The sequence below is a fragment of the Vespa mandarinia genome, chromosome 1 (genome assembly GCF_050613455.1).
Source record: "Vespa mandarinia isolate Hongniang chromosome 1, ASM5061345v1, whole genome shotgun sequence".
NCBI classification, from domain to species: domain Eukaryota; kingdom Metazoa; phylum Arthropoda; class Insecta; order Hymenoptera; family Vespidae; genus Vespa; species Vespa mandarinia.
The window spans coordinates 19,185,001-19,202,500 of NC_140810.1; the positions used below are offsets into that span (position 1 = coordinate 19,185,001).

General features: G+C 31.7%; 1 protein-coding gene across 4 annotated transcripts in view; it reads right to left on the reverse strand.

Annotated features, from left to right (window-relative positions):
• The window catches only part of RhoGEF3 (Rho guanine nucleotide exchange factor 3), a 153,884-nt gene that overhangs the window by 88,745 nt on the left and 47,639 nt on the right, over positions 1-17,500 (reverse strand). For all 4 annotated transcript variants that reach the window (XM_035879536.2, XM_035879534.2, XM_035879535.2 and 1 more), the window contains exons 2-3: positions 3,647-3,824; positions 1,573-1,852 (exon numbers count right to left, since the gene is read on the reverse strand). In XM_035879536.2, the coding sequence (XP_035735429.2) occupies positions 1,573-1,852; positions 3,647-3,783 (417 nt within the window). In that variant the 5' untranslated portion in view covers positions 3,784-3,824. The remainder of the gene's footprint in view (positions 1-1,572; positions 1,853-3,646; positions 3,825-17,500) is intronic.

Genomic DNA, 17,500 nt, shown 5'->3' on the forward strand with positions numbered 1-17,500 from the left:
CGACCTAAACGCGTTCATACGCAAGTGGAGAGTCCTCTCCCGTACGTCGTCGACGCGAGGTCTGCCTCTACTTCCAAATACGGTTATAAGCAAGCACGTAGAAGGCTGCGACGCTACGCTACGGCAAAGACCAACCAACAAACCAACCTATCAACCAACCAGCCAACCAAACAACCACCCAACCAACCAGACGGCCAACCAACCAACCAACCAACCAATCGACCGGCTACGCAACTCTTTTCGATGAAAGTATTTTTATCTTATGGTCATAACGTCGTACCGCGGTGAAGAACTCGTCCATCGACCTGCCTTCTTGCTTACTTGCTTGCTTGCTTTCCTGCCTGCCTATCTACCTACCTATCTACCTACCTAACTACCTACCTACCTACCTATCTGCCTGCCTGCCTGCCTGCCTACCGAGAATCGAAGATCACTCCTACTTGAGAAACGTAACACGAGAGAGATTTACTTACTAGATCGTTCGTTATATGTAACTATGATAATTCGAAAGAGTATACTTCAGTGTTTTCTCAAATTAATTAAATAGGCATCTAACGATATCTAACACTTGTCAATAGGTGTTCCATGAGAAATAATTTTATTTTATGAAAATTAATATTATTTTATTGTTTTCATCTATTTTCCTTTTTCGTTTTCTTTTTTTTCTTCTCTTTCTTTCTTCATCTTTTCTTTATTAAAATTTTAGAACGAACGTATGTTTGTTCCTTTTTTTTTCTTTTTTTAACAAATATTATATTTTTTGTTTGGTCGATTTATTTATTATTTATATATTATATAAACATATCTTACGAAAGGATCGTAAGTGTCGCTCGGTTAATTTTCTTTTTTTTTCTTTTCTTTTCTTCTTTTTTTTTTTTTTTTTTTCTTTTAGATTTGTCAAGTGTACCAGAAAAAAGTTCGACAGCGAATAAATGAATCTAATATTTTTCTCTTTTCTAATTTTTTTTTTCTTTCCCCTTTTAAATTTTTTCAACTAAGCATTCAACAATTTTTAATTAATAATAATAATAATAATAATAATAATATTATTATACAATTAAAAAATACATAGAAAAATTTTAGAATAAACGTTTCTTTACTTCTTTTAAATCTTATATTTATTTGCTCGATTTATTTATCATTAATATATACATATGTATTCTATTTAATAAAATAATTATAGATGTTCCTTGATTGAAATTTTTTTAGTTATGCGAATTTTTTCATCATAGAAAAAAAAGAATTTATTAGGAAACAAATGAATCAAATTTATCTCTTTTCTTCTCTTTTTGTTTTTCCATTTAAATTACTTCAATTAAATATTACATCAATTTTTAATTAATTAATTACTTAATTAATAATAAATAATAATCGAATCTTTACGATTGTTCAATTTAATTAATAGACATTCCTATAATTTCAATTAATTCTTAAGAAATAAATTATTACATGTCCGATAATAAAAAAAGGCACGTAATTTTTCGAATAGAAAATAATTCATATAGAAATGACGATAAACATAAAAGCGGTACGTTTACATAACGTAGAAAAGAATAATGACTTAACACTTACATTCAAATGATTCTTTCTCAAGGTAATCGTACTGTCCTGCAAGGATCCTCGTGAGTAATGTCTCGCAAAGACCTCAACGAGTCTGGATCTACTAGAAGTTGGAGCATTGGATTTCGATTTGGTTGTACCCGGTGGTGGCGAGCCATCGGTGTTTCCAGATAAATTCGGATTACTGCTCTTTCGTTCGGGGAACACTAAGTGTTCTATGTTAGGCGTGTAACCTGGATCGCTTCTAACGATGTCCTGAAGTGTAACACGTCCTGTACTTGAGCCGCCATTGCTAAAAAAAAAAAGAAAAAAAAAACAAAAATAAAACAAAAAAAAAAAGATAAATGATAATATTTGAACGGAGCGACGAAGAGCGTTGAATAGTTAAAACTATTTTCGATATATAAATATAAATATATACATATATATATATATATATATATATATATATAAAGAGAGAGAGAGAGAGAAAGAGAGAGAGAGATAAATAGAAAACATGTGTATATCGTAAATATATATAAATTTCTATATATATATATATATATATATATATATATATATATATATATATAAAGCATGTATACATTATAAATATATTGTTAATAAATTTGTAAGCAGGAACGTTTGATGTTTATGATTAATTAAGGAAGAATGATCGATAACAGGAACGTTTCTCTTGTATTTTGCGTGTAAAAGAAAAAGAAAAAGAAAAAGAGAAAGGAGCAAAAAAGAAAAAAGGAAAGAAAAGAAAAAAAAAGGATCGACTATTCATTCATTCATCGGTCACGGCTTTTTCTAACGTATTCAAAATGCATTAGAGACGCAAGGGTATAGAGTGGAATACAGGATGCGAGAAAAAACGGCCGCCAACTGGGAGACAAAAGCCACGAGAGGTAGCGAATAAAGAAGCGAGGAGCTTGGTGGTAGATAGATATACTAAAAGCGTTGTGCAAGCACGCGTTCGTACAGACTAACGCAACGCGCATATATACGTGTGCGCGCACATATATATATATATACATACACACACACACACATATATACATACACATACACACACGTGTAACCGGTTAGCTTAAAGGGGGTTAATTATGCAGAACGGTGAAAACCGTGGGCGGTTTACAGTAAGCCAATTTATGCGGATACTATACCGAACGGGCTGGCTTGCCTCTCTGTAGCACTATGGCCAACTCGAAAAAAATGTTCAAGTCGATTTAACGGGTATAATGAAAAAGGAAAGTTAACGAGCAACGTGTACTAAACGTGTATAGAACTATGATTTCTAACATTATACGTTTATCTAACGAAAAGTATTATCGATTTTACATTATCGAATATTATTCGATTGATATCGTTCAAAAATTGTTATATAATAAATATACATCAATTGTATTTATTTATCGATCAAACGATCTTATTCATTTTCCCATTATGTATTAACGTTTAATCTTAATAATTTCATTAATGATTCGAAAATACGTATATTTCAAATTAATTCGACAAATAAAGATGATCCACGTATATATGTATTTACTTATGTATTTATTTATTTATATACGTATATATGTATGTATATGTGTGTATATATATATATATATATATATATATATGTATATATGTATCCATAATATTACAAATATCGATAATATTTAAATAACAAAACTAACGAAAATAATCCGTAAATATTTTATACGTGTTTAAATGATATTCGAATTTCACGGATTCGATCATATTGTACGGACAAAACAAAATCGCTAATCGATTTTATATAAATAGAAAATATTATGTGTCATTGTCGAAGTCAATGTTAACGAATGAAACATAAAGAAACTGACTTGTCATTCGATCCTAGATATTTTACTTTAGTGAATCTTCGTAATCTATTTTCTTATCATTTCGTCATCTCTCGAATTAGAGGATACATGAGATGAAAGAAAAAAGAAGAAATAAAGAAAAGAAAAAAAAAGGATAAAAAGAAAAAGAGAGCGAGAAAGAGAGAGAAAGAGAGAAAAAGAGAGAGTGAGAAAGAGTGAGAGAAGGTGGATGGGTGAGGCAGGGCGGAGGTAAAGAGGGAGATCTAACCAACCTTGGTGAAAATCCATGGGATTGTCTTTGACCGCGTCTCTTGCTGCTTCCACGACCGGGCTTGATGTTGGTAGCTTCGGCGAGTTGCAGCAAGCGGCTGCGATGCTGTCGCAACAACGGGTCCTCCCGACGATTCATTCTATCCTGCGCATCTGTAATACTCCTTTGCTTCCTGCATTCTGCGAATCGTAAATCATCCTTTATTCTTATATATCTATACATCTATACATATATATATATACATATATGTCACCTGTATATATATATGTGTGTGTATGTATATACAGTTGATACATGGGAAAAAAGTATAGACTATTTTTTATTTTTTTATTTTTCTACGATGTAACATCATAATCATTCTCTCTCTCTCTCTCTCTCTCTTAATTAATCTCCTACCTTATTATTAATTGCTCGCAATATATCTTCTTGAAATGTTCTTAATAAATTAATAAGCTTCATTGAAAAATTATTATTATTATTATTGTTATTATTATTATTATTATTATTATTATTATTATTATTATTATTATTATTATTATCATTATAATATATATATATATATATACATATAATAATAATTTGAAATAAGGATCGTTTGAACCACTCTCTACTAGGAAACGTCATTGCCATCTGTTTAATCGGTTAGAGATCTAACTTGACATCTCTCACACCTGTCCTCGATTTATCTCCTTCACTTTGAAGTCGCGTTACCGAAAAGCTCTTTCCTCTTTGTTCTACTCTTGGAAGCAGTTTCGTATCGACGTTATTTCCGCTCTTTGCACACAGTGAAGAACCTCTTTCTGTTTCACGGTCGAAACGATTTGCCTTTACAAGTTAAAGAGAAAGAAAGGGAAAAAGAGATAGATAGATAGAGATAGATAGACAAACAGACAGAGATGGAGACAAAGACAGAAAGAAACAGAGAGACAGAGAGAGAGAGAGAGAGAGAGAGAGAGAGAGACAGAGAGAAAGAGAGAGAGAGATCTCAGAATCTTTACCATCTCCGTTGATAAAATTTGCAGTAAACTAAGTTGCTCTGACTGTCCGAGTCATATTCATAAAGTACCGTGTCTAACTTGTTCGGCGTCAAAGTGGAATTAAAAGGGAGCTTTCTCGCCGCAGGCTTTCGTCTCTCTCTCTGTCTCTTTCTATCGTAAACCCATACGAACACTCCCACGCTTTCTCTCACTCTCTCTCTCTCTCTCTCTCTCTCTCACTCTCTCTCTCTTTCTCTCTTTCTCTCTCTCTTTATATCGTTTTAAATTTAACCGACATGCAATTTGTAAATAAAAAGATAAATAATAATAATAATAATAATAATAATAATAATAATAATAATAATAATAATAATAATAATAATCACAATAATAATGACGATAATAATGTTAATAATAATAAATTACAAATGACTTTCCCGTACTATCGAGAGTATCCCTCTTCCCTCCCACCACCCTACCACAGAGTTTTTACGTCGATATATAATCCTCGAACGCGTCGAAACGTAAGTCGCATTTCATTGGCGACCTCATGAAAGTCTCGTTTGTTTCTTTCCTCATTTCGAGCTCGATATCGTGGAAACCTTTTCGTTTGTTTGTTTTTTTTTTCTTTTTTCTTTTCTTTTTTTTTTTTTCTTTTTTTCTTTTTTTCTTTATTCGACAGACGTCTCCCCCTCGTCGGATATCAAATTAAACTTCCTTTTACTGTTGTGTCAATTATCAAAAATGTTGCACGGATAAAATATATCATACGTACGATTTTAATTCAACAATCTCTTTTCTTTTTCTTTTTGTTTGTTTGTTTGTTTGTTTGTTTGTTTATTGAAAATAAAAAAAAAATAAATAGAGAAATAAAAGATGAGCGATATATATATATATATATATATATATATATATATAATAAAGAGAGACGACCGTGTAAATACGTACACACGTATGTCTCGAGATTTTGTTTACCTTTGAAATAAATCGAATTATCGTAAATAAATGAAAGGAGGGAGAGATACGTATGACAATTCTCGTAATTCGTGTGGGGGAAAAAAAAAAGAAAAAAAAAAGAGAGAGAACAAAATTGTGTGCCTTTGAAAAATACGTATTTTTCAATGAAACAGCCCTCTCCTTTTTTTTCTTCCTTTAAACACGATGACGTAGAAAAATCCCTTTTGTGTCATAAAACGAATCATTAAAGAACCTGACAAACTATGTATCCACCGTTTTAAGAATACTGTATTTCCTTCGACGTTCTAATACATACACACACTCACATACACGTACAGAGAAAGAGAGAGAGACAGGGAGAGAGAGAGAGAGAGAGAGAGAGAGAGAGAGAGAGAGAAAGAGAGAGAACCATATATATACACACACACGAACACTTATGCATGAAATTGTATAATATATATATATATATATATATAAAGGAAACTAGGTTGCAAAGACTGGCATATCTCTCGCATGGAACTCGATTCGTTCACGTTTGTTCAGCACCCTGTGTATAATGGAAGGATGGAAAAGAGAGAAGGTTGGAGCCCTCTGGCAAAAGTCATCACCGGTTTCGAATATCGCTTTGCCGACCGCAATAGCACGTAATAATTACATCAAATCCGTACGGACGAGCGTGCGCGCACGAGAAAGAGAGAACGACATTATACCTCTACCTCCACCCTCATTCCTCTCTCTCTCTCTCTCTCTCTCTCTCTCTTCCTCAAACCTTCCCCTCTATCCCGCCGTCGAAACTAGGTCGTACGCGAATGTTGATTATATATATAAATATGTCGTCAAGCGCGAAAAACGAAGATCTCGTATTGTTTAGAATTATTATTTATTTTTTTTCTTTCTTTCTTTCTTTCTTTCTTTATTTATTTATTTTTTTTTTCCTTTCTTCCTCTTCCTCTTCTTCTTCTTCTTCTTCTTCTTCTTCTTCTTCTTCTTCTTTTGTTCCTTTTTTATCCGTTGCAAACGTTATTCTATGTTATTACGAAATTAACATGTTTTAATTACGATCGAATAAATTTCATTAGATCGTTCTATTTTTAAGTTTTGAAAAAAAAAAAATAAGATACGTATGTGTACATATGTACGTAGTTTAATTCGTTATAAGAACGTGTATCGTTCTTCGAACGCATGATATTAATTCGAATGAATTGAAAGGAACGAAAGAATTTTGTTTACAAAGTGATATATATATATACACGTGTATACATTGGGATTAATAAGGGTCGTTTCGTTATTGGAGAATCGAGTATGCGACGTTACTGATAAAACTGAGGTAAGAGAGGATGTTGGAGGGAAGTGAATCCCGGTGGTTTTCACGTGCGCTCGTGTAATACCTCTTCATTATCTTTCACTCACTCACTCACTCACTCACTCACTCACTCACTCACTCTCTCTCACTCTCTCTCACTCTCTCTAACTTTCCTCTTTCTTTTTCTGACGGACAGGCATGTTTTAAGCGTTTTCACGACGAATCTTCTATTCCGTGGTTACGATTTGAAACGACCTCGTTTTTCGTTCCAAATTTTAATTCTTGCAACTACGGTCCTTCTTCGATGTGCTAAAAGAGGAAAGAGAAAAAAAAAAAGAAGAAGAAGAAGAAGAAGAAGAAGAAAAGGGAACAAAACGTTAAACGAATTGGTACGAACGACTGTTAAATGAAAAAAAAAAAGAAAAAAAGAAAAAAAAAAAGAACCGGAAAGAAAGAAAAAAAGTTACGACCAACATCTATCTCCGTTGGCGTAAATTAACAAACCATGAATATTTCTCTAATTTTTTTCTTTTGTTTCGTAACGTAAATAACAATAATATTGCGTTTCGTTCAAAGAAAAAAAAAAAAAAGGAAGGTAAAAAGAGAGAAAGAGAGAGAGAGAGAGAGAGAAAGAGAGAAAAGGAAAGAAAAGAAAATAAATGAAACAAAATCGTAGTAATTGACCGTACGATTAACTGTACCATTGTCCAAAATCGGAAACGACATTTTCATCGTTCGACGCGTGTACCGTTCACAAATCGTTACGATCCGCGGTAAACCACTTCATAAATTACAAATTCTGATTGGGATTTACGAGGACGGGAGGAGAGATTCGCCTGGGTTCAAAGCCGGGACACCACCGTGTACGCCCGTACTTTTGGCACGATCGAAGATTTACGGGTTTTGCTGGCCGAAAGAAAAGAAAAGAAAAGAGACGAGAAAAAGAAAAAAAAAAAAAATAAAAAAAAAAAAAGAAAAAAAGAACAAATATAAAAGGAAAAGAAGCGGAAGAGATTAAAAGTGCTGCGCAATGCAAAAATATTTTCTCATTTTTCTTTTTTCTCGAACGTTTAAGAAAGAAAGAAAGAAAGAAAGAAAAAATAAATAAATAAAAATAAAAATTAAAAAAAGGAAGAAGAGAGAAGAGAAAAGAGAAAAAGAAACATTAATAAACCAAAACAAAAAAAAAACGAAAAAAAAAAACAAAAAAAAAAAAGGAAAAATGAAAACACGCGAATAAAATAAATTTTGCGAGGGATTATATTATTTCTATTATTTTTTTCTTTTTTTTTTTAAATAAAAAAAAGATATATATATATATATATATATATATATATATATATATATATATGAATATATGTATGCACGTATATATATATATACACGCGACGTTATATTCTACGAATGGTATTTCGTAAAGGTGTAATAAAATAGTCATGTTTACGTTCAAAGAGAATGAAACTCGACGATAGCAATCTCTGAGAAACGTGTAAAACGTAAGTGGATGAAGATATACGATGAAGCCGAAGGAAGAAAATCAGAAGTAAGGTTTTGTAGTATGATAAGTAAGAATGCAAGTAAGTAAGTAAGTAAGTAAGTAAGTAAGTAAGTACGTGTTGCTCTTTCGTATACAGATTCTACAATCTAATCTGGAATATACATAGACCAGGATACGTTTCGTTTCTAGGTTTAGTGTAACATCGAGTAAAACGTATGGCCCGTAAGGAGGTCACGTACCGTTGATAACCCGAATCGAGATATGTCAGACATGTATTTCAGTATCATTGCCAATTCCCACGGGTGTTTTGAGATCGGCACTGCGATACAAGTGTCACAAATAAAACCTGAACGAAAAAACTTACTTAAACTTAAGTTCAGAAAATATTGCTTGCTAATACTCAACGAGAGAATTGAAAAAGATTTCGGATATCTGCAATATTTCATAAGAGGGACAGAAAGTAAGAGTGAGAGAGAGAGAGAGAGAGAGAGAGAGAGAGAGAAATGTTCTGTAAAACTTATGAAATGAAAATTTATAGCAAACGAACGAGCAATTAACCGTGCACCTATATTAGATTCATCTTTTTTTCTTTTTTCCCTTTTGTTTCCTTTTTCTTCTCTTTTTTTTCTTTTTACTTTTTTTTTGTCGTCGACAAAAATGTACAAAAACAAAATACGAAAGAAACAAAAAGAACGTATTACATATACCGCATATAGCAATTTTCTTTTACCAGATATGATGATATTGATTGCAAATGTGATCGTCGCCGTATAAATATGCAAACAAAATACAAAGAAAAAAAAAAAATAAAAAGAAGGAAAAAAAATAGAAAGAAAGAAAAAAAAAAAGAAGAACAGATATATTCATTTGGGGGAAAGAAAGGAAGGAAAAAAAGAAAAGAAAAAGAACTTCGCTGACCTCCTCATATAACTAGAATGAAAAACAAAAGAGAGAGAGAGAGAAAAAAAACAACCAAAAAAAGACAAAGGAAAAAAAAAGGAAACAAAAAAAACCAAGAAAAAAAAAAAACTTTTACGTGCACTTCGTGACTAATATCAGTCGGAGACGTGCGAAATTTCTCTTTTTATTAAACTTTTTCTTGTAACTTCAATCCAATCGGGAGATATTATTTGCTCGGGAATAAAAAGAAATAACAGAGAGAGAGAGAGAGAGAGAGAGAGAGAGAGAGAGAGAGAGAGAGAGATAAAGATAGATAGATAGATAGATAGATAGATAGATAGATAGATAGAGAAAGATAAAGAAGGGAAGGCTCGTTTTATTAATCGAAGAATTTATTTTAAATAACGACGCTGTAACACGATTCGAGTGCATCATCGATGGATCGATATAGATATATCGTTGACCCACATATAAGCTTACTGTCTACCTTTGAAAAAAGGGAAGAGAATTCGATAGATAGAATCGAGCCTAACGATCGAGTTCATACGATCTGACGATCCAGATAAAAGGGAGGGGGTGGGAAAGAGAGAGTGAGAGAGAGAGAGAGAGAGAGAGAGAGAGAGAGAGAGAGAGAGAGGAAACTCGGAGTTATAGGCGTTGGTACGGTCTTATTCGTTTTCTGTCTAAATCGATCGATCGAATAAACGAGTAAAAGGGTCGAGACTGTTAGACGTACAATAGCTCGGAGATATGGTGCGATCTTGGAAGGACAACGGCGAACGGCTTCTTCTCCATTATCCTTTGAAATCCTTTCTCTTATGGTACCGTTCGGCAAACGCCGGGTAAAAAGAAATGAGAGCTTTTGACGGAATAAAAGCAACGGAAACGACGATAAGGAGACATGGACGAGCCTGCAAGAAAGGAGAGAGAGAGAGAGAGAGAAAGAGAGAGAGAGAGAGAGAGAGAGAGAGCTTTTAGGATAAGTAAGCTCTTACGTTGGTTTTACGTTTGCGCTTTTCTTCATATCAAACTTGAAGTCGATTTTTCTTTCCTAGTTGAGGAGATGTGATCTTTCATTTTTCTTTTTTTTTTCTTTTTTTTTTATTTCATTTACTTATTTATTTCTTTCTTTCTTTATTATTTTATTCTTTTTCTTTTTCCTTTTTTTTCTTCTTTTCATCTTTTAACTATAGCATCTTTAATATTAAAATGTACCTACATACGTATCCTCTGCATTATTATTATTATTATTATTATTATTATTATTATTATTATTATTATTATTATTATTAATATTAATAATATTAATTAAATTATGAAATTTCTTTTTCTCGTTTATTGAGATATTAGAATGATTAGATGACCCACCGAAAAGTTAAATTCTTCTCTTCTATATTTCTCAAAAACTTTGAATATTATCTTTGCACTTATTGAAAACTTGCATGTTTGTGCATGCGAACTTACATATATAGGTTTAGCATTTTAATGTGTTTTTCTTTTTCTTTGTTTTTTTTTTTGCTTTTTGTTTCCTTTTTTTTTTCTTCTAAACGTTCGTTTGAGATTCCCATTAAAAGATATCATTAATGGTAATTACGTGCACTTTCTATTCACTCACGGCTTTGTATTTTCTATCATTAGATATTGAAACGTCAATGACGTATACTATTTTATTTCGTTAGTGAGTAAATCTAAGATCACGATCAATTATATTTCATTATTATCTCTATGTGTATACGTATATCTTTGTATAATTTGTTATCATTTATTTTTATGATTGTTATATTGATAACGTATTCATACAATGGTGCGTCGTTTCGTTCCAAATTGTATTTATCGATTATTATACCTTGTGTAATATTTTGGTTGTGGTTTGTGCGTGTCTATCTGTTTATTCCATGGCTAACAGTAATTTACATTCAACAGTTATTCCGATATATTATATTTCCGTTTGTTGTTTGCACCTTCTGCATTTATCTATTTGCACATTTGATTCATTTATGATATATTTTTGATAGTTCTTCGTTGCTATTATTTCGTTATCATTATTATTATTATTATCGTTATCGTTATCGTTATCATTATCGTTATCGTTATCGTTATCGTCATCGTTATCGTCATCGTCGTCGTCGTTGTCATCGTCGTCGTCGTCGTCGTCGTCGTCGTCATAGTCATCATCGTCATCATTATCAATGTCATATATTATTCATCATTATTGAAATTCCAGAATTGGGTCGACGTTAGGATTGGTCGCACGGATTAGCTCGATTACAAGTTGTGTAGTGCATCTCGTACGTATCCCTCGTTGTTCTCCCATTAATTGCTAATTAATACGAGAAATGTTTTGGCATATATTAAAGGCCTGATATCATTCAACGAGATTCGATGGAATACGAAACGACGTAAAATGTTTCATTAATTTTAACCGTACGGGAGAGTCAATATGTCGCTAACGAACAGGGTCGTCGGTGATATAACTATGGATGACTTTTTCAATAATGAATTTTCAAAGTTAATGATTCGGACCGCTATTGAAAATTATTAACTTGCGTTAATTTTCGTTGTAATTTGATGGGACGGAAAACTTTTTGGAAAATATTCGTCGACCAGCAATAAAACTATTTTCATAGGATAACGCAATATGGAGACCTTTTTTATTTAAACTCTTGCGAACGCTTCGTTCGTCGTTGCCCCTGTACTATGGCAATTTGCTTTGCAGGAGTGATTGTAAACGTGCAGCGAGATAGGCGTCTATCATATATATATATATATATATATATATATATCGAACTTTTTTCAATATATTATTTATATATCTTTTTTCTTTATTTATTTACAAAATAAAGAGAGAGAGAGAGAGAGAGGGCTATCGAAGGAATAAAATAAATATCGAATTTACAATTATAAAATAGTTGAAAAATTCGTTCGTTTTACATAAGAAAATTTTTTTATCACATTTGCAAGCGAGATAGACGTCTAGTATATAAATACGTATGAATATCGAATTTTTTTTCGATATATTATTTATATATTTTTTTATTCCTTTCTATTAGTTATAACGTAAAACGGAGAAAGAGAGAAAGTGAGAGAGAAAGAGAGAGAGAGAGAGTGAGTAGGAGGAGAGGGGAAAGAAGACGAGATAAATATCGAATTATATTTAAAATTATTGAAAAATTTGTTTCTCTTAGATAAGGAAAATTTTCAGTCGCTTTTTTACAAGCGTGCAAAAAAGATATTAAAAAAGATATTAGCTACGTACATATGTATATACACGTATATATATATATATATATATATATATATATATATATTCAACTTTTTTCAATAAATTTTTAATATATTCTTTTTTATTCTTCGATTATTTATAACGTAAAAAAGGGAAATAAATCGATGAAAAGGGTGGTTGTTCCGGAATGAGCGATTTTAGTTGGAATGAGATAAACGTCAAATTATGGTTATAAAGTAGTTGAAAAATTAGTTTTATCTTTTTTTTGTCTTTTTGTTTTTCCTTTTTAGATCAGAAAAATTTCGAGTCACGTTCGATCGATGCTCGAAGAATTTGATATTTAGAGGACAAAGTTTCTCTCCGAGTATAGTTAGTCTTATAACTCGTGTATGTTCCTCAGAATATCTCATGCATTATCTCGTACGGCTTTTGTATTCGCCCTTTCGATATAAATAGAGAAGGGAGAGAAAATGACGTTGTTGAATCGACGCAGTAACGACCAATCGACCAACCGACCGATCGACCGACCGACCGACCGATCGACCGACCGATCGACCGACCGAACCAACCGAAGGATTTTGTGAGTACGAAAAGCTCATAAAAAAGCTCAGGCTAGAGCAAGAGGCCAAAAGCTTCTCTTAAAACTCTATCATCATCAAATTACATACAGATTTCTGAAATAACTTTTCTTCCCCTTTTATTTCCATTGTATTTCTTCTTCTTCTTCTTCTTCTTCTTCTTTTAACTTTTATTTATTTTATTATATATTAAAAAAAACGTCATTTTGTTTTGTTAAAAATTACGAAAGAATTTTTTCTTTTTTTTTTGTTCTTTTCCCGTTAAAACCAACAAAAAAAACGTGGGATTAATAAGTAAAAAAAAAAAAAAAAAAAAAAAAAAAGCAGAAAAGAGAAAGGAAGAAAACAATAGAAAAGAATTTAAATTTTAATCAAACGTCAATTTGAAAATCTTTCGTATCCATTGATTCGACGCGGACAAGCGGCAATATTTATGATATTAGAAAAAAAAAAGAAAAAAATAAAACATAAAAAGGAAAGAGAAAAGGAAAGAAGAAAAACGGAGAGGAAAGAAATTTCTGGACAAGGACTAGGATGAATTTAACTCTGGTTTATGCTAACACGATGAAACTGGGAACAAGAGAAAGAGTCACGTGCGATGACTTCGTTAAATTTAATAACCAACGAAGAATCCTTCCGTAAGAGCGACTAATTAATTACACGGATGATACGACAAGAAACCAACATCTACTACGGTGTTTGTATCAATTCAACATACACATACACACACACACACACACACATATACATACACACAATACACATATACACAGAGAAAGGGAGAGAGACGTGCATGCACACGCATATGACGATAAAACAAAAATGTCGTCTATTAAAAGGCAATAATAACAATTACGATATAAAAATGAGGAAGAAAAAAGAAAAAAAAGAATGAAAAAGAAAAAAGAAAGAAAATAGAAAATTGACAAGTAGAAAATTGGTTTTGGCTGTTCTGCTAGTGAATTTGTTCTCTTTTTTTTCTTTTTTTTATTTTTTTTTTTTTTTCCCCCCTATTCTTTTTTATTTTCTTCTTCATTCTCACAAAATGGAGGACCATTGCGAAAGGACCAATGTATATATGTATCCCATTCCCACGGACGAATAAAGCTCTCATGAAACAAAGGGAAGAATAATAATGTGTGCGTGACTTGTATATGTGTCTGTGTGTCTATAGTCGTCATGTTTCATTGACGACGATATGTGTTTGCATAGCGAAGAAGACGAAGAAGAATAAGAGAAGCGAACGCGAATGTGAATGCAAATTGTGAAGCGACCCTGTAAGCTTTAATAGCTAACGATCATGAGAACAGAAAGGACGTGGGCTAAGGGATGCGAAGGGATCTTTAATAGGGGGCCATGGTTCCTGTTGACGCGTTAAGAATAAGGGGTGCATACATAATTCCCCATGTTTCCTCTTATTTCTTTTTCTTCTTCAATCTTCTATTCTTTTTCATCTTAATCTTCATCTTCATCGTCCTTTTATTTAAGGAATTCAAGACGAATATGAAAAAGGGAATAAATGAGAGACGAAAGAGTAAGAGAAATCTTTGGATTTAAATATTTTATAAATATTATCATTGAGAAAATTGTTGAAATTTTATTATCTTTGAAAAAAGGTAAACTGTTTATGATAGTCTTAACGATGTTAAATGTTACGGAAGGATATTAAATATGTTTTCGAAATAGAATTAAATGGAATAAAAATGTAGAGGGAATAGAATGGCATAGTAGATAAGCAGATAGAAATATGTGTGTGTGTTTGTGTGTGTGTGTGTATGTGTATATATATATATACAGAGAAAGAGAGAGAGAGAATGAGATAAATCGTGAGATTTAAATATTTTATATTCATTATTACCATGAAAACTGTTCAAATTTTATAACAGTTATAAAAAGAGAACAAGTTAGGACAGTCTTGAAAATGTTAAATATTACGAAGAGATGATAAATACATTCGAAATGGAATTAAATGGAATTAAATGGAATAAAAGTGGGGAGGAAATGGAATGATATATATATATATATATATATATATATATATATATAGAGAGAGAGAGAGAGAGAGAGATCGTGGGAATTGAAATATTTCATATGTATTATTATCAATGAAATTGTTTAAATTTTATAACAGTTATAAAAAGAGAATATTTAGAATACTTTCGAAAAATGTTAAATGATATGGAAAAATTGTAAATAAATTGGAAATTGAATCAAATGGAATAAAAATGGATGAGGGGGGTAAAATGATATATATATATATATATGTGTATATAGATAGATAGATAGAAAAAGAAAAAGAGATGAAGTCTAAATTATACGAAAGGAGGAAACGACGTGAAAAGTTAAGGGATGAGCGGAGAGTGGATTTCAAGAGGGCGTCTTTTCGACGTTATCGACGATCCTTTCGAGATGCCCTCGATGCAACGGAATAGAGAAGAGAGATTACAGAAATTCAATCAATTTGTTCGCTGCATCCTGATTCTGATGGAGGTAAGGATTAAAGAACACGTGCTATGGATAAGCGAAAAGAATTTTATATAGATTTTCTTTCTTTTTTTTTCTTCCTTTCTTTCTCTCATTTTTCTTTTTTTCTTTTCTTCTTTTTTTTTTTTTTCTTTCTTTCTTTTATACTTTTCAATCGTATACCTAACGCAAGCATTCCTGTCGTTGTTATTAATTAAGGAAAGATCTTTTATACCGAAGGAATCATTGATATTAAATAAAATCGAAATGAGTCAGTATCGTAATATCGGCATTGAGGGAGGCACTACGTTTTAATATCATTTGACGAATTGGAAATTTAATTGACATTAATGGATTTAAAATTAATGGTCTTTTAGATGGTGAGTGTAATATCGATTCGTAAGTCCGAGACTAATGAGCAAACTGATTTCACTAAATTAGAATAGTACGAAAAAACAGGATCGATATTGACGAAAGGATTAATTTCTTTCCTTTTTCTTTCTTTCGTTTTATTTTTTCTTTTTTCTTTTTTTTTTCCTTTACAACGTAAAATCCAAGATTCAATCGTTATATCTAATATCACATAATTTCTTCGTTCTTATTCGATTACTATCAAAGTCCCATGTATACATTTTGATGAGGATGAAATATACGAATCGATTGCGATCGAATTTAAGCGCGTACAATGTGTGTAAAATCAAGAAAAAATTAAAAAAAGAAAAAAAAGTAGAAAAAAAAAATCGAGCGACAGAACAATGACTATTAAAAAAACTTTGAAGTAGTAGGAGGAGGACGAGGAGGAGGGCGAGGGGGTGTGGAGGTCGGTTCAATGTATGAAGTTGTAAAAATACACTTTTAGGATCTTCCATGTCGGAAGCAACATTCACCACTCTCCTTCTTTCTCTCTCTCTCTCTCTCTCTCTCTCTCTCTCTCTCTCTCTCTGTCCGACATTTTCTTCGCACACGCAACAAAATTCTCCTCCTTTCTGTTGGATTATCAAATTGCTGGTATGCTTTTTTTACGCAACGTCGACTACTACTGAACGTGACGGCCGAACGAGCGAAGCGTTAAAATCATATATGATATATGCGGAATATGAAATCAGCTCGACCCCTTACAAACTCTTCTCTTTCGTTTCCAACCCCCTTCGACCCTTTTCATACCCTCTTTCCTCCAATTTTACATGAGGAAAAAGTTGTGCATATAGAGAGAAAAGAAGAAGAAGAAAAAAAAAAAAAAGAAAAAAAGAAAGAACAAGAAAGAGAGAAATAAAATAAAATAAAATAAAATAAAAAATAAATAAATAAATAAATAAATAAATAAATAAAATAAAATAAAAGGAGAGGAAATTCAACGGCCGAACAAACAAAAAAGCAAAAAAAAAAGAGAGAGAGAGAAAGAAAGAAAGAAAAAGAAGATGGATAAAAGCAAAAAAATTACGATATCTCTAACTTTCGCGCTAATTAATATTGCCAGAGAAATTATTATATACATATATATATATATATATACGTGTGTGAGTGTGTGTGTGTGTGTGTGTGCGTGCGTACATACGTATTTTCTTTTAATTAATTTGCGAAATAATCGTGCTGGGTTGTATAATCTATGATAACGGGATTTGAATTAAAATGATCGTTATAGTTTTTACGAGGGTGACGGGCGGGTCAAGGGCGGCCGAAGAAGAAGAAGAAGAAAGTAAAGAAGAAGGACGATGAAAAAGATTAAAAAAAAAAAAGAAAAAAAGAAAAAGAAAAAAGAAAAAAAGAAAAAAGAAAAAATAAAGAAAAGTAAAGAAAGAAGAAGAAAAGGTTAAATAAATAAAAAACAAGAAAAGCGCGATCTTTTCTTCTTTCTTTTTCTTTCTCTCCCTTTGTTTTTTTTTACTTTTTACTTTTTTTTTTTTTTTTTTTTACAATATTTATATCGATTCTCTTCGAAAAGAAATCGATATGTAC